General features: G+C 28.8%; 2 protein-coding genes across 2 annotated transcripts; both read left to right on the forward strand.

Annotated features, from left to right (window-relative positions):
* The first annotated feature begins 4088 nt into the window (after positions 1-4088).
* LOC124933811 (aspartic proteinase A1-like) lies at positions 4089-6442 on the forward strand. The gene is made up of 10 exons (XM_047474253.1): positions 4089-4414; positions 4496-4556; positions 4648-4742; positions 4859-4971; positions 5051-5219; positions 5290-5329; positions 5524-5531; positions 5617-5724; positions 5807-5935; positions 6383-6442. The coding sequence occupies exons 1-10, from the start codon at positions 4091-4093 to the stop codon at positions 6440-6442; spliced, it is 1107 nt and encodes a 368-aa protein (XP_047330209.1). The 5' UTR covers positions 4089-4090.
* Positions 6443-11644: 5202 nt separating this feature from the next.
* Positions 11645-14139, forward strand: LOC124933813 (aspartic proteinase-like). Its single transcript, XM_047474254.1, has 8 exons — positions 11645-11974; positions 12054-12138; positions 12244-12338; positions 12429-12541; positions 12624-12792; positions 12870-12909; positions 13066-13120; positions 14052-14139. The coding sequence occupies exons 1-8, from the start codon at positions 11645-11647 to the stop codon at positions 14137-14139; spliced, it is 975 nt and encodes a 324-aa protein (XP_047330210.1).
* Positions 14140-14611: the final 472 nt, after the last annotated feature.

Below are 14611 nucleotides of genomic sequence, written 5' to 3' on the forward strand. Positions count from 1 at the left end.
TTAGGCATCATTTACATACTCTTTATAATTTAAAGATTGGACAAGTCAAAAGCTCTTGAGAGTTCTGCACAAGAAAGGAATTGGCAAGAAGCATTTGATGGTAGTCAATCTGTCAAAAATATATTATGTATGAAATGTATTTGGATAAACAAACTTTTGTAGATTTTGGGGCAATTTAATGTTGATAGTCTGATAGACTTAAAAATTTGTGAGTTTAGAACATTATTTGTTGTATTATTATCAACTTTTTTGGTAACATTTGATATTATGTAGTGGACTAGAAATAGTTGTGCAGAAAGATGAATGGTTATATAAGGTTAAAATTTTAACAGAAAAGATAATGTAAGTTAATCTTTGTTAAAAATCTAGTTTATTTATTAAAATTTATGGTTTTGTTTGTAGGGAATCAATCAAAACATAAGAAGAGGAAAGGTTGATATTTGGAATTCAGATAATATATTTCCAGATTATTTGCTTTAGACATTATTAATGTTGTCTTAGATCTGATGAATTCTCTATTATATTTCCCAATATTCCACCTGGATAAATGAATAGTACCTTTAAAATCCTGGATAAATGAATTATACTTTGATTTTTTTTATCTGATAATATAACTCAATTCATTTAAATCTATGATTTATGTTGTCATATAAACATGGTAATTGACTAAATAGTACCTTTAAAATTTCTTTTTATATTATGGTTTTGACATATTACATAACTAACATGCAAAATTTCTTTTCAAATTTTATTTTATCTAGGATGAAGATCGGTTTAACTACAGATATTAATATTACTCCCTCTTAATCAATTATAAATTTTATTTGTAGAATTATCATCTCATTCATTGTTTTTATCATGGACAGATATTGAAGACTATGTAATAATAATAAAAAAGAGTTTTCTGATGTGATGTGAGGATTCAAATTTATATCTTTAATTTTATAATTGATGTATTTTATATTCACTTTATATCATTGAAAAACAATAATTATATTTAATAGAAATATTAATATGTTTCTTTGTTTTTGCTAATGAATGTTCTAGTTTCTTATTTTTTTAATTTTTATAATTTAAAAAATTGCTTATTTAGTATAAATAATTATAAAAACATTGGGCGAGTTTTAATTTCCCATAACACATTATTAGCGACGACGACGACAGTAAATTATTCCTGTAGTTATATTTATAACGACGGTTATTTATTACTATAGTCATTTTTTAGCGATGCTACTTAATCATGTAGCTAGCAACAGTTAACTAACTGGGTATATTAAATGCGGCTAAGATCAATAGCCACAATATATTCATCAATAACGACGGTATTTCGATTGAGTAGACTTAAATATTTGGGCATCGTTAATGGGCTGACCTAATTCTATATTGGATAGGATTATGATAAATATATATATAATTAGGACTTTTGGAAATCTGAGACTTATAGATTTCTTATATAAACTCATTCACAACTAGAGCGGTCAGACGGGCCAACCCACGGCAGGGCAGGCCTACCCACCAAAACTCATTGTTTGACGGATCAATGGCAAGTCGGCCTCCATCCCGACGGGTTGAAAATCCCCAACCCAACCCAAGGTGGATTGCATGTTAGGCAAGTCAACCCGCGGATTATCTCACTATAAATAAAAATCATTAATAGTTTTAGAAAACAAGAGTTAATAACATGATCAAATAGTCATAATACATACCAAACAATTGAGAACTTTTCCATAATGGAGGGGGTAACACTATCATAAAAGAGTATTTGCTCACCAATAATGGAAGGGTAACACTATCATAAATCGAGAAGCATAAACTCAATTGAGAACTTTTCCATCTCCACAATGCATGTCCAGAGGATATCTCATCATAGGAAAGAAGATCAATCCTTTGCATTCTAGTTCAAATATCTTGCAACATCGATCCTTGGTTTGTAACATATTTTCATTCATCATTGACATTGACAGACCTTGCAATTAATTATAGAAGTACTTTCATCATCTCGTGATACTTCTTCATAAGAGGATTATGTACCTTTTTTTATTTAAACATGTCTAGTAATTATTAGGATAAAGCTCTAGACAACTTTTGTGTGGCATACCTTCCTAATATGTCTATTATCAAGAGTTTAAAACAGTAAAAACATAAATTTTTATAGTCAAAATTTTGTTTTTCGAGTTAAACAGGATAAACCCCAGTAGAGTCGCCAAGGAGAAGTGCTCTCTCGATGCATTTTATGCCTCGGGTTTGGGTCCGTGAGAATTTGTTTTTATCAAAATGGGATAGCTCAATTAAGTTTAAAAAAAATCCTTTTAGAAATATCTTTTAGGAAAAATTATTTTTAAATTAACTTTTTTTTTTTAGAATCTCGGCTATGAGTATTTTTTTTTTTTACAATTTGTCATATCAAACCGCTAGCAACTTAATTTGAAAGAATTTATATTTGATTTTTAAGAATATCAATAAAATATTTACGTATACAAACGTAAGTTAGATAATTCTTTTGAATTCGCTATTTGGTTACACTTAAGTAAAGAGTTTTCGCAATAAATTAACAACGCTCGTTAAAGAATAAGGTCTATTTCAAGAAATTTTGGCTTTAAGAAGTTGGATTGTAGGTTTTATTTGTCCGATTATTTTTTAAATTAAATTTCAATACATGTAATTGGTGTCAAGATTTATTGAAAAGTACTTGAAAATATTAGTTTAAAGAAGTTATATTTAAAAATAAATTTAAACTAGTCTTTAATAAAATATTTTTTTATGATATTATTTTATAAATAATTTAAATTAGTTTTTTATTTTTCGAATTTTTAAAAAATTATTTAAAACTTTTAAATATCAAAAATGTTTGAAATTAAAAAAATAAGACTCCAGGAACGAGTTTAACCGTACGCGAGGTAGACCACCTGTTCTTGGCGTGGTTTGTGCGTGAGTTGGGTCGTCTTTAGGCGTGGTTTGAGCTGAAGTCAAAGTGGCTTAGGCTTTGGTCAAGGTCAATTGGAACGCTGGTTGAACGGACGCGGCACGGTAAAGAATTGGTCTCATCGTTCAAGGCGCGATAAACTTTTTTTCGTTTGTTTGATATCCGTTTGATTTCAATTTTGTTTTTTTCCTTAGAGGATTAATAAACTGAACGAAAGATTCAACGAAAGCAGGTCCACAAATCCGACGTGGCCTGCCAGGTGTCTCCATGTCCCAAAAGCGCTCATTTCGGGTCCCAAAACCACTCATTTCGGGAAGAAGAAAAAAAAAACAAATTTTTTCGAAATGGCCGTTTCGGGTCCCGAAACCACTCATTTCAGGAAGATTTTTTTTTCTTCCGAAATGGCCGTTTCAAAACTTGAAATTACCGTTTCAGGATCCGAAATTACCGTTTTGGGACATTTGAAAATTTTCTCTCTCCTACCCACGTGTCATGCCACGTTGATTCGTGGACTTATTTTCATTGAATATTTTGTTGAGTTTATTATTTTTCTTTCCTTACGCGGTGGTGTGTCCATTTCATTTCAAAACTCCATATTTCCCTTTTAAGTTTATTTAGTAGAATGATGTCGTTTTCTTAAAAAAAATAAAATAACAGGTCTTATCCAGATTGTGAATTCAAAACAAATGGAGAGCTTCCTCTCCTTTTCGAAGTCAAAACTATTAAAATAAAATACATATTTATTTGACTTATCTTGTTTAATAAGTTTTATAATAATTTTTATTTTTATAATACAATAAGATTTTTATTACAATATGTTTTATATTAATATTTATATAAAGTATTATATGATATTTAATTAATATTAATTTTTAATAAAATAGATAAAGTTAATAATATTTTTTAATAAAAGGGATTTAGGAAATATAACCTTAACCCTCCTTGTTCATTTGCTTTCCCCGTTGTCACTTACACGATCATGCAAAAACTACTTTGGGAGAACAATTTCATCTCTAGAAATGTCCCCATCCATCACTATCGATTCGCTAAAGCGAAGAAACATAATCATCCAAGTATTTCCAAATCTTCGTTCTTCTTGCACTTCTACTTCTCATTCGTTTTGTTAATTAATCAAGTTCTTCAAATCGCTTTTGCAGTTGGTCAAGCATGGGAACAAAGTTTAGAGCAGCAGTTATTCTCCTTTTTCTTTCATTCATCCTTCTTCAGCTGGTGTTTTCTGAATCCAACGATGGATTCGTTAGAATTAGACTCAAAAAGTTTAAGTTAGATGAAAACAATCGGAACGCTGCTCGACTTACCAGGCAAATACTGGATTCTAAAATTGCTCGCGGCATTGTAGGGCTAAAGAATTACATGAACATGCAGTACTATGGTGAGATTTCAATCGGTACACCGCCACAGAACTTCACTGTAATGTTTGATACAGGAAGCTCTAATCTGTGGATACCTTCCTCAAAATGCTACTTATATGTAAGTTAGATCATATTTATACAATGTATATATCATTCATACAATTTTTCATACAATGTATCGCCTCTATTTCTGCTGCAGCCTGCGTCTCATTTTCATTCCAAATACAATGCCAGTCAATCAAGAACATATAAAGTCAACGGTTAGGTGTCTGTTGCAACTTTTATAGAAATAACTTCATGTAATCATGAAGGTGACATTGACTTGAAACATAATGTTGTTGTTTTGCACAGGAACATCTGCTGAGATATTCCATGGTTCAGGTTCAATTGCTGGCAACTTTTGCCAAGACGATGTTTTAGTTGGTGGTTTGACAATTAAGAATCAGGTTATTATATATATATATATATATATATATATATATACAACATATCCTTTCATAGACTTTCCAAATCATTATTTCTTTAATACTAATACTATTACTTAAGTTTACTACAACTACAGGACTTCATTGAAGCAAGAAGACTGTCCGGTTTTGTGTTTAAGTTTACCAAGTTTGATGGTGTTCATGGCCTTGGATTTCAGGAGATCTCAGCTGGAGGTGTTGTTCCAGTATGGTATGTACTATCTTATGTCAAATTCAAATTTGTTGTGATATTCCTCATTAAGATAAGGAGTATTCACTCATACTTGTAGGCACAACATGATGAACCAGGGTCTGATTCAGAATCCAGTGTTCTCATTTTGGCTAAATAGAAACACAAAAGAAGAGGAAGGAGGTGAACTTGTGTTTGGGGTGATTGATCCAAGGCATTACAAGGGGAATCATACTTATGTCCCTGTGACCCATAAGGGTTTTTGGCAGGTTGAGAAAATTTATAAACATATTTTTAATTTTTATGGTTGTTTTTTTTATAACTATATTCCTCTTGTAGTTTGATATGAGTGAAGTCTTCGTCAGGGGTCAACCAATAGGTAAGTTCTTTTATCGGTTATTCATAAAAGAAGAGGTCATTTCTTAAACTAAGAGATATTGTTTAATGGGAGGTCATGTTGGTGTAATGAATAAAAGAAAATGAGAGAACATGTCATTCATTGATTATAGAGTACATTTTTCAGGTTTTCTGGTTGTTCTGCCAGGGTGGATTCTGGAACTTTTTTTTTGTCAGGTCCAACGGTATGTGAAACTGAAAAAGGGTTTTATTTTTTTGTGATTCATACAATGATGATCGAGAAATAATGAATGATTTTCATAAGTGTAGGTTGTGATTACCATGATAAACAATGAAATTGGAGTTAGAGGAGTTGTTAACCGTAAATGCAAGACAATCGTTGGAGTGCATGGAAAATCAATTCTGAACAAGCTCCTAGTAAAGATTTTTTTGTTTTTTTTTTTTAAATCTGATTTACCTTAAAATACACAAATTCTAATGTTATCTTAACTTTTAACAGGTGCCACCATCTCAGAAAATTTGTTCCCTAATTGGATTATGCTCATTTAATAGAAGTAATAATAGAAGAACTTCAGATGTTTTACTTATGTGCAATACTTGTGAAATGATAGTTGTGTGGATATGGAGAGTCAGCTTAAGAGGAATAGAAAAAAAACTGTTATTTTAAAATATGTTAATAAGGTACTTATTTATTATTCTCGTTTAAAATAATTAATATTAATATTTGAATCAAATAAATGATAAAATAAAATGTTTACATAGCTCTGTGATTCGCTGCCAATTCCAAATATTCATTTAGTTGTGGATTGTTGGCAAATTTCCTCGATGCCTACAGTTTCATTTTTAATTGGTTCTAGAAATTTTACCCTCTCGCCTAAGGAGGTAAATAATTGTCTATCTTATTCTACGTTAATTGTTACATATTTTTGTGTTTTTATTGATTTGGTTGATAAAATATTTAATTTGTCTTGAATTACTATATATTGAAGACCGGAGAAGGTGACGCGGCCCATTGCAAAAGTGGCTTTATTTCTCGTGATCTTTTGAGTTATTATAGACTTACTTTTTTTTACAGGTCAAGTCCAATCTAAAGGACCAGGTCCAGCCTCTTAGAATGCCCAAGCCCAAAGGATAAAATTTTAAGAATAAAAAAGGAAAGAATTTTAGGTTTGTTTGGTTGGAAGCCTATTTTATTTTTGGATTAATTAGAAGAGAGATAATGATGGGTGTTTGTGTTGTTAATAAAAATGGGTTGGGCCAAGAAAAAATATTATAGCTCACAAATTAAAAAAGTTATAGCTCACAAAGTTAAAAAAATATATATATACTTAAAATTCCTTTACTAGTGAGGCATTAAAATATAATATTGTTAATTTATCTTTGAATAATTTTAATATATATGGTTAGTATACCCACTTTAAAATTGTCTTATAACGATTTATTACGAGAATAATAATATTAAAATAAATGAAATTCATTTTTTTTAAAAATTTTTAATCTTCATTTTAATTTCTTGAGTAGAAATTATGAGATGAATGAGATAGTCAATACTTTCTTTATAGAAATCATACTCATTAAAATGACTTTAGTCATTGATGTTGAAACCATTCTAATTTCGTGTAGAAATTATGAGATGAATGGATAGTTAATGATTTTCTTGGTAGAAATAAGACTCCTTAAAATGACTTGAGAGTCATTGATGTAAAAATCATTCAAATTTCTTGTGAATTATGAGATTAATGGGATCGATGACGATTTCTTATAAGAAATATGATTTATCAAAATGACATTAATCATTATTGTTGACATCATTATAATTTCATATGTAAGAAATTATGAAATGAATTAGGAATCTAATGATTTCTTATGTAAAAATTTAATTTGTCAAAATGATGTTGTCATTAATATTTTGAAACATTTTAATTTCATTATAGAAATTATGTGATTAGTAATGACAGAATGAATGTCATTCGTGTTATAACTCATTATATTAGCATTCAAAAAGATAACTATGTAAATCGAAATATTTTCGCAAGAAATATCTCGGTGAGAACGATCCACCTAGATTTGTTTTAAGTGTTGTCGCTTCACGTGGATTATCGGTCAAAACACGATAATGTAATTACTTCGATTAAGACATGAGGTACATTTGTTGTTATATATTGTGTTGCTAAGTGATTGCTTATATATATATATATATATATATATATATATATATATATATATATATATATATATATATATATATATATATATATATATATATATATATATATATATATCATGCATATTAGCTAATAATATGATAACTTGTGTTACATTAACTTGTTATTTATATACATACGTGAATAAAAATTATTGTATATCTATTTTATTTTAATAGAAAATTCTAATTTTTTTTCATAAAATTATTGTGTCTTTTGGTATACAATAACTACTATGGAAAGTTAAAAGTCATCATTAATTAAGAAATTGACGAATTGATGACATGAATAATTATTTATAATAATTATTTATTTTATATTTGATTAAAGATAAATTGTCAATTATTGATGTATTTTAGAAAGGTATTTGTTTAATGATATATGAAGTAATTATAATATATATGACATATCATTTGATTATGTTATTTGATTATATATTTGATATACATAGTTCATCATAAAGACTTGTTTAATTTGATGTTTTTGAAATCTAATAATTACAAGAAAAGTTGTGTTTGATTTGAGAAATAATGTGGCAAATGTGCCGATATTATGAGATACAAACGTGCAATCAATATAAATGTTTAAGCGGCTTCAGTCAAAAATGCTTGAAACATTATGATTTCTTTTGTAGAAATAATGTGACATGGTGAATATTAATTTGATTAAATATTCTAATTTCTTTTATAGAAATAATGTGATGAAATAAATATTTTAATTGATTAAATATTATAATTTCTTATGTAGAGATTATGTGAAGAATAATTTATATATGAATAAACATTCTAATCTCTTGTATAAAAATTATTTTTTATTCAATTAAATATTTATAATATAGTTATCTTATTCATTGTATGATAAGTATAACAAAAGAAATTTATAAAAAAATTGTGTGATAATTTCTTGATTAGAAAATTATTGATTTAAATCATAAATGTGTGTGATTTAAAAAAAGGTACCAAAACAAATGTGGGGACAAATATTTTTATTGATGATAATAAAAAAAATGTGTATATTATGTAAAAAGATAAATTGGTAGAGAAATATGTTGTCTATAAAAGATAAAGTTGCGCAATTTCACAAAAAAAAAATAACAAGAAAATGTTTTGTTTATATTTGCTGAGTTGGTGCTCAAATCGATATTTAAAATTTGAGAATTTTGAGATCAAGAAAAGTGTCATTTCTTTGACATTACTTTCATAAAAAAAATTGAAAAACCAATGTCTTCAAAATGATTTTATGAAATAGATGAAAAAGAAAGTTTATAAGTCTTTGTATGACTTATAACAATTTTTAGTAATGATAAGAAAATTTGATCATACTTTGATTAAAAGTGAATGTGACAATTATATATATCATAAAAACAATGGAAATTATTTCATTGTGTCTTTTGTACGATATTTTTATTGTTAAAAAATACAATAAAAATGATTAAATCCATTAAGGATGTGAATTGCACTACACGAAATATCATGTTGTTAACAAATGATATATTGATATTATTATATGAAAGACTTTACATCTAAAAATAAATATGTTTACATTTAGAAGTGCAATTTACGTATGAAAATCTTTTAAGAAATATATGATGGATAGATTAAACGTTATAATATTTATTTTTGACTTATGTCGAAAAATAAAGAAGGTAGAATAGTTCAAAGACATTTTGTCTACTAGTTAGCCAAGTAAACAATATTTTCATAAAAAAAATTAAAAAAATTAAATGATAAGCATGTATGAATGATTATGCTCTTATTAGAAGATGTTTCAAGGTTAACTAAGAATGTACCAATATAAATTTCTAATTATTATAAAAGTAATTTAAAATTGGACAAGCTTATAGTCAATGACAAGTCTAGACATAAACGTCTTAGACATAAGACTACTCTCTAATGGAGTTATCAAATTTGACTATGTTCAAATATAACGTAACATTGTGGATCCAGTAACCAAATTATTGAATAGATAGTTAGTTTGAAAGTCTTTTAAGACATGAGCCTACTATAAGTTGGTATGAAGGAAAACTCAACCTATGTAGATTGGAGATCCCAAGAATTAGGTTCAATATGACAACCTAATTGTACTGACTTGGAAAATTATTATTGAGAATTAATCATATAACGAAACAATATATATTTTGACGAGGATAAGTGTATCGCTTTTAATGATTCTTTGTGAGAAAAGAGATCACCTATGTGAGGGAGAAGTGGGGTCGCTTCGAAAGAATTGTACGGCTCAATTCTAGACCCTCCCATAAAACCAGACGCGTGTTCCATGGCCAAAACGGACACAACCATGATAGCTTGACATGTATCAGGGAAATTCGATTTGAAAGTGTGTAATCGTTTACACATATGGTAGAATAGTTCAAGGACATCGAGTCTACTAATTGGCTAAAAAAGTTATATACTTTTATAAGGGAATGTTCAAAGGGTTACAACTACCCATCCTATGTAGAATTTAACTGTTGAAACTTTCACAAAGTTAATCTTTCAATTTTCATTAATGTGGGGATCGTTGAAATTAAACTAATTCTATTAATGAATGAAAATAAGATTGTTAATAAATAATATCAAATAAAATTCACACAAATTTAAACGTGAATTAACGGTGAATTTAGTCCAAAATATAATTTAATTAATATTTAATGTATAATTAGAAAATTAAAATTTAATATTACGATAAACATAACTTTAATTAGTCTATGAATTAGCTAACGTATGGACTTTTTATTAGCTAGCATTGAATATTAAATGTATATGCAATGAATGAGAAATATTTATTACCAATATACCTTTTGAATGATTTTATTTGAAAGTTTAATTCTCAGCAATATATACTCATTCTTTATTCATTTCAGCACACAACATCGTCTTATTATTTCTCATTCTAGAATTTTAAGAGTTCTCTCTTTATTTTGTGAATAATAATCGAATTCCTTGCTTGATTTTTAGTTGAAACCCAGTTAAGTTCGATGCATAGTGATTTCAGTGTAGAATCACTATTGGATTCGTTATACCTTGGGAGACATCGTTATACCTTGGGAGACAGTCATCTGCGATAAGCTTCAGCACATGAACTGTTTTAAGATAAATGTGTTTAACACATGTCTCGAATCAATATCAAATTCGGTGATATTGTTCTTCATATATCTTATTTCATTCTTATTTATTTGTAACATTGTATTTTTATATATTTATGTTATTTCAAGACAAGATTTCTAACACTTTGAACCTTTGGGTGGTCTGTAAGAATTTGTTGTAACAAAGTAGGCTAGTCGAATAATTTTTTTTTAAAAAAAGTCCTCTTAGAAATATCTTTTAGGAGTAAATTTACTTTTTTTTTAATTAACTAGTAATTTGATTTAAAAGAGTTGTCCTTTAATTTTTAAAAAAATCAATAAAATATTTACCTCACAAACATAAGAATTCATTTGGATTCGCAATTTGGTTACAATAGGAAAAAACTTGTGCACATCAGTGCTGGTTAAAAACGGTGTCTACTTCATGATTTAGGTCTTAGAAAGTTGGATTTTACGTTTTATTTATCGAAAGGACCCGATAAGTTTTGACCGGGTTATCTTCGTCATTAACTTCCTGTCATACACAGTTTTGATCTTGAACTAGAAGGCTAAATCGCGAAACCAAACAAACGGGGAATTTGGTCTCCCCATTTAGAACAAATTTAAGAAAATAAAATATGTATTTGATTTGATTTCTATTGTTTAATAAGCTTTATAATACTATTACTTTTATTTTCATAATAAAATCTCACTTTAATATATTTTATTTTAATTAAACAGATAAAGTAAATAATATAAAAAATGAAAAATAATGTGTGTAATTTGAAAAGGTCGGTAAAAATGGACGGATTTAGGAAATATATCCTCCTGGTTCATATGCTTTACTACTGATGCTTTCTTCATCGTCACTAACACGATCATATATACATGCAATTTCATCCCTATAAAATGCCGGCAACATCCAAGTATTTCCAAATCATCGTTCTACTTCTCATTCTTTTTGCTACGTACGTACACGGCGCCGTCTGTCTGTCTGTCGGTGAGTAATCAATCACTTATTATATACATTTTCTGAATGAAGTTCTTCAAATTGCTTTGCAGGTGATCAAGCATGGGAACAAAGTTTAGAGCATCAGTTATCACTCTTTTTCTTTCATCCCTCCTTCTTGATCAGCTGGTGTTTTCTGAATCCAACGATGGATTAGTGAGAGTTGGACTGAAAAAGTTTAAGTTAGATGAAAACAACAGGATCGCTGCTCCTCGACTTACCCCGCAACTACCGGATTCTCAAAAGGATGGCGTCACTGTAAGGCTAAAGAATTACGATAACATGCAGTACTACGGTGAGATTTCAATCGGTACACCACCGCAGAACTTCACTGTGCATTTTGATACAGGAAGCTCTAAAATGTGGATACCTTCATCAAGGTGCTGCTTATCTGTAACTGTAAGTGTGATCATTCATACAAATTTTATTAGGGGAGAAAATTGTGTTGAATTTGCCTATATTTTTGCTGCAGCGTTGGTGTTTCTTTGCCCGTCGTTCAAAAACATCTAAAAGGAACAAATACAATTCCTGTCGTTCAAGAACGTATAAAAAGAACGGTTGGTGTCTGTTGCAACTTTTATAGAAATAACTTCATGTAAGCAACAAAGCAGGAAGGTGATATTGAATTGAAACATAATAATTAATGTTGCTGTTTTGCACAGGAACATCTGCTGAGATACACTATGATTCAGGTTCAATATCTGGCAATGTTAGCCAAGACAATGTTATAGTTGGTGGTTTAACAATCAAGAATCAGGTTATATATACAACATTAGCCTTTCATAGATTTTCCAAATCATAATTTCTTTAATACTAATACTATACTTTAAGTTTACTACAACTACAGGGCTTTATTGAAGCAACAATACCGCCTGATTCTGCGTTACAGTCTAGTAAGTTTGATGGCGTTCTTGGCCTTGGATTTAAGGAGCTAAATGATTTAGGTGTTGTTCCAGTATGGTATGCACCATCATATGCTAAATTAAAATTTGTTTTGATATTCCTCTTAAGATAAGGAGTAACCACTCATATTTGTTTGCAGGTACAACATGATGAATCAGGGTCTGATTCGGAATCAAGTATTCTCATTTCGGCTTGATAGAAACAAAAAAGAAGAGGAAGGAGGTGAACTTGTGTTTGGTGGGATTGATCCAAAGCATCACAAGGGGGACCATACTTATGTCCCTGTGACCGGAAAGGGTCATTGGCAGGTTGTGAAACTTATATACATATTTTTAATTTATATGGTTGTTTCTTTTAAAATCTTATAATGTGCTTGCTCTTGTAGTTTGCTACGAGTAATGTTTTAATCAATGGTCAATCAATAGGTGAGCTCTTTCATCAATCTTACATAAAAGATGAGGTCATTTCTTAAAATAAGAGATAATGTGTAATGGGAGGTCATGTTGGTAGCATGAAAAAGAAAGAAAAAGAGAGAACATGTCATTTATTGATTATAGAGTACATTTTGAAGGTGTGTGCAGATTTGATTGTTCTACAGTTGTGGATTCTGGAACTTCTTTGTTGTCAGGTCCAATGGTATGTGAAGCTGAAGAAGTGTTTTATTTTGTTGTTATACAATGGTCGATAAATAATAAATGATTTTAATAAGTGTAGACTGCAATTACCATGATAAACCATGAACTTGGAGTCAGCGAAACATGATTAGTAAGTCATGAATGTCAGTCAATTGTTGAAGAGTATGGACAAACCATTCTGAAAATGCTCCCAGGAGAGGTTGTTATTTATGTTACTGAAATTTGATTTTCCTTAAAATACACAAATTCTAATGTTGTCTTAACTTTTAATAGGCTAACAAAATTTGTTCCCTAATTGGATTATGCCCAGTTAATGGAACTAAGAGTATCGAGGAAAGTGATGATAGAAGAACAATAGATGTTTACTCTATGGGTATGTGCAAAACTTGTGAAATGGTAGTTGTATGGATGGAGAGTCGGCTAATGAAGAAACAAACAAAAAATAATATTTTAAACTATGTTAATAAGGTAAATATTTATTATTCTCACTTAAAATCATTTAATTAACTTTAGAATCAAATAAATTATAAAGATAATGTTTACATCAGCTCTGTAATTCACTGTCAAGACCATTTGAATCATATTTTGTGGATTGTTCGCAAGTTTCCTCAATGCCTATAATTTCGTTTTTAATTGGCGATAGAAATTTTACTCTCTCATCTAAGGAGGTAAAAACTGTTTATCTTATTTTACCTTAATTCTTACATATTTTGTGTTTTTATTAAACTTGTTGATAAAATATTAATTTGTCATTTGAATTAGTATATATGGAAGGAAGGAGAAGGTGATGCTGAACAATGCATCAGTGGCTTTTTTTCCAATGTTGATTATTATTCTACATGGTTTGACACAATCTCTTTCCATTCTCTAGCTCAAATGAAAAAAAAAATAAAAAATATATTGATGAATTTGTTATTATGTTTTCTATAAAGGATTTTGGGGGACATGTTCATGGGTCGTTATCACACCGTATTTGACTATGGAAAATCTAAAATTGGATTTGCAGATGCTGCAAAATAATAATAATAATAAACACATATCTGTTATCTTTATTTATGTTTACAATAATATTTGAGTCATTTTATTCCATTCACAATATTTATATATATTGAGTGTTCATTAAACATGCATGCATTAAATCTCTTTTATTGATATCTTCTATTTCTTTTTAACTTATATTTTAAACTAGAATAGTCTCTCATTATCAAGAACTAGGATATGTCAAATTTATTATAAATTTGTTAAAATATATATAACACAAACATTAAAATAAAATATATTAAATAAAAACCAAAACATTTATAATAACTAAATAAAATATTAATTCCCCTAATTTGACTATTGAATTTTAATGAAGTCATAATTTTGATTACCGAATTTTAGAAAATCGATAGTCTACATGGCGATTTTTTTTGAAAAAAAATGTCAAAACTCTCCCTTCGAAGAAATTCGGTAATTAAGTAAGAAACATCGTATAACTTTAAAAATAAGA

Source organism: Impatiens glandulifera, chromosome 4 (genome assembly GCF_907164915.1).
Source record: "Impatiens glandulifera chromosome 4, dImpGla2.1, whole genome shotgun sequence".
Lineage (NCBI taxonomy): Eukaryota > Viridiplantae > Streptophyta > Magnoliopsida > Ericales > Balsaminaceae > Impatiens > Impatiens glandulifera.

What these genes read in the sequence shown, in the direction of transcription:
- LOC124933811 (XM_047474253.1), top strand. Translation starts at nt 4,091, where the DNA reads ATGGGAACAAAGTTTAGAGCAGCAGTTATTCTCCTTTTTCTTTCATTC. An exon ending in AAGAACATATAAAGTCAACG is followed by an intron (nt 4,557 to 4,647) that starts GTTAGGTGTCTG and finishes TGTTTTGCACAG; the next exon opens with GAACATCTGCTGAGATATTC. An exon ending in GGAGGTGTTGTTCCAGTATG is followed by an intron (nt 4,972 to 5,050) that starts GTATGTACTATC and finishes TCATACTTGTAG; the next exon opens with GCACAACATGATGAACCAGG.
- LOC124933813 (XM_047474254.1), top strand. Translation starts at nt 11,645, where the DNA reads ATGGGAACAAAGTTTAGAGCATCAGTTATCACTCTTTTTCTTTCATCC. An exon ending in CATCAAGGTGCTGCTTATCT is followed by an intron (nt 11,975 to 12,053) that starts GTAACTGTAAGT and finishes TTTTTGCTGCAG; the next exon opens with CGTTGGTGTTTCTTTGCCCG. An exon ending in CTTTGTTGTCAGGTCCAATG is followed by an intron (nt 13,121 to 14,051) that starts GTATGTGAAGCT and finishes TTTTCTATAAAG; the next exon opens with GATTTTGGGGGACATGTTCA.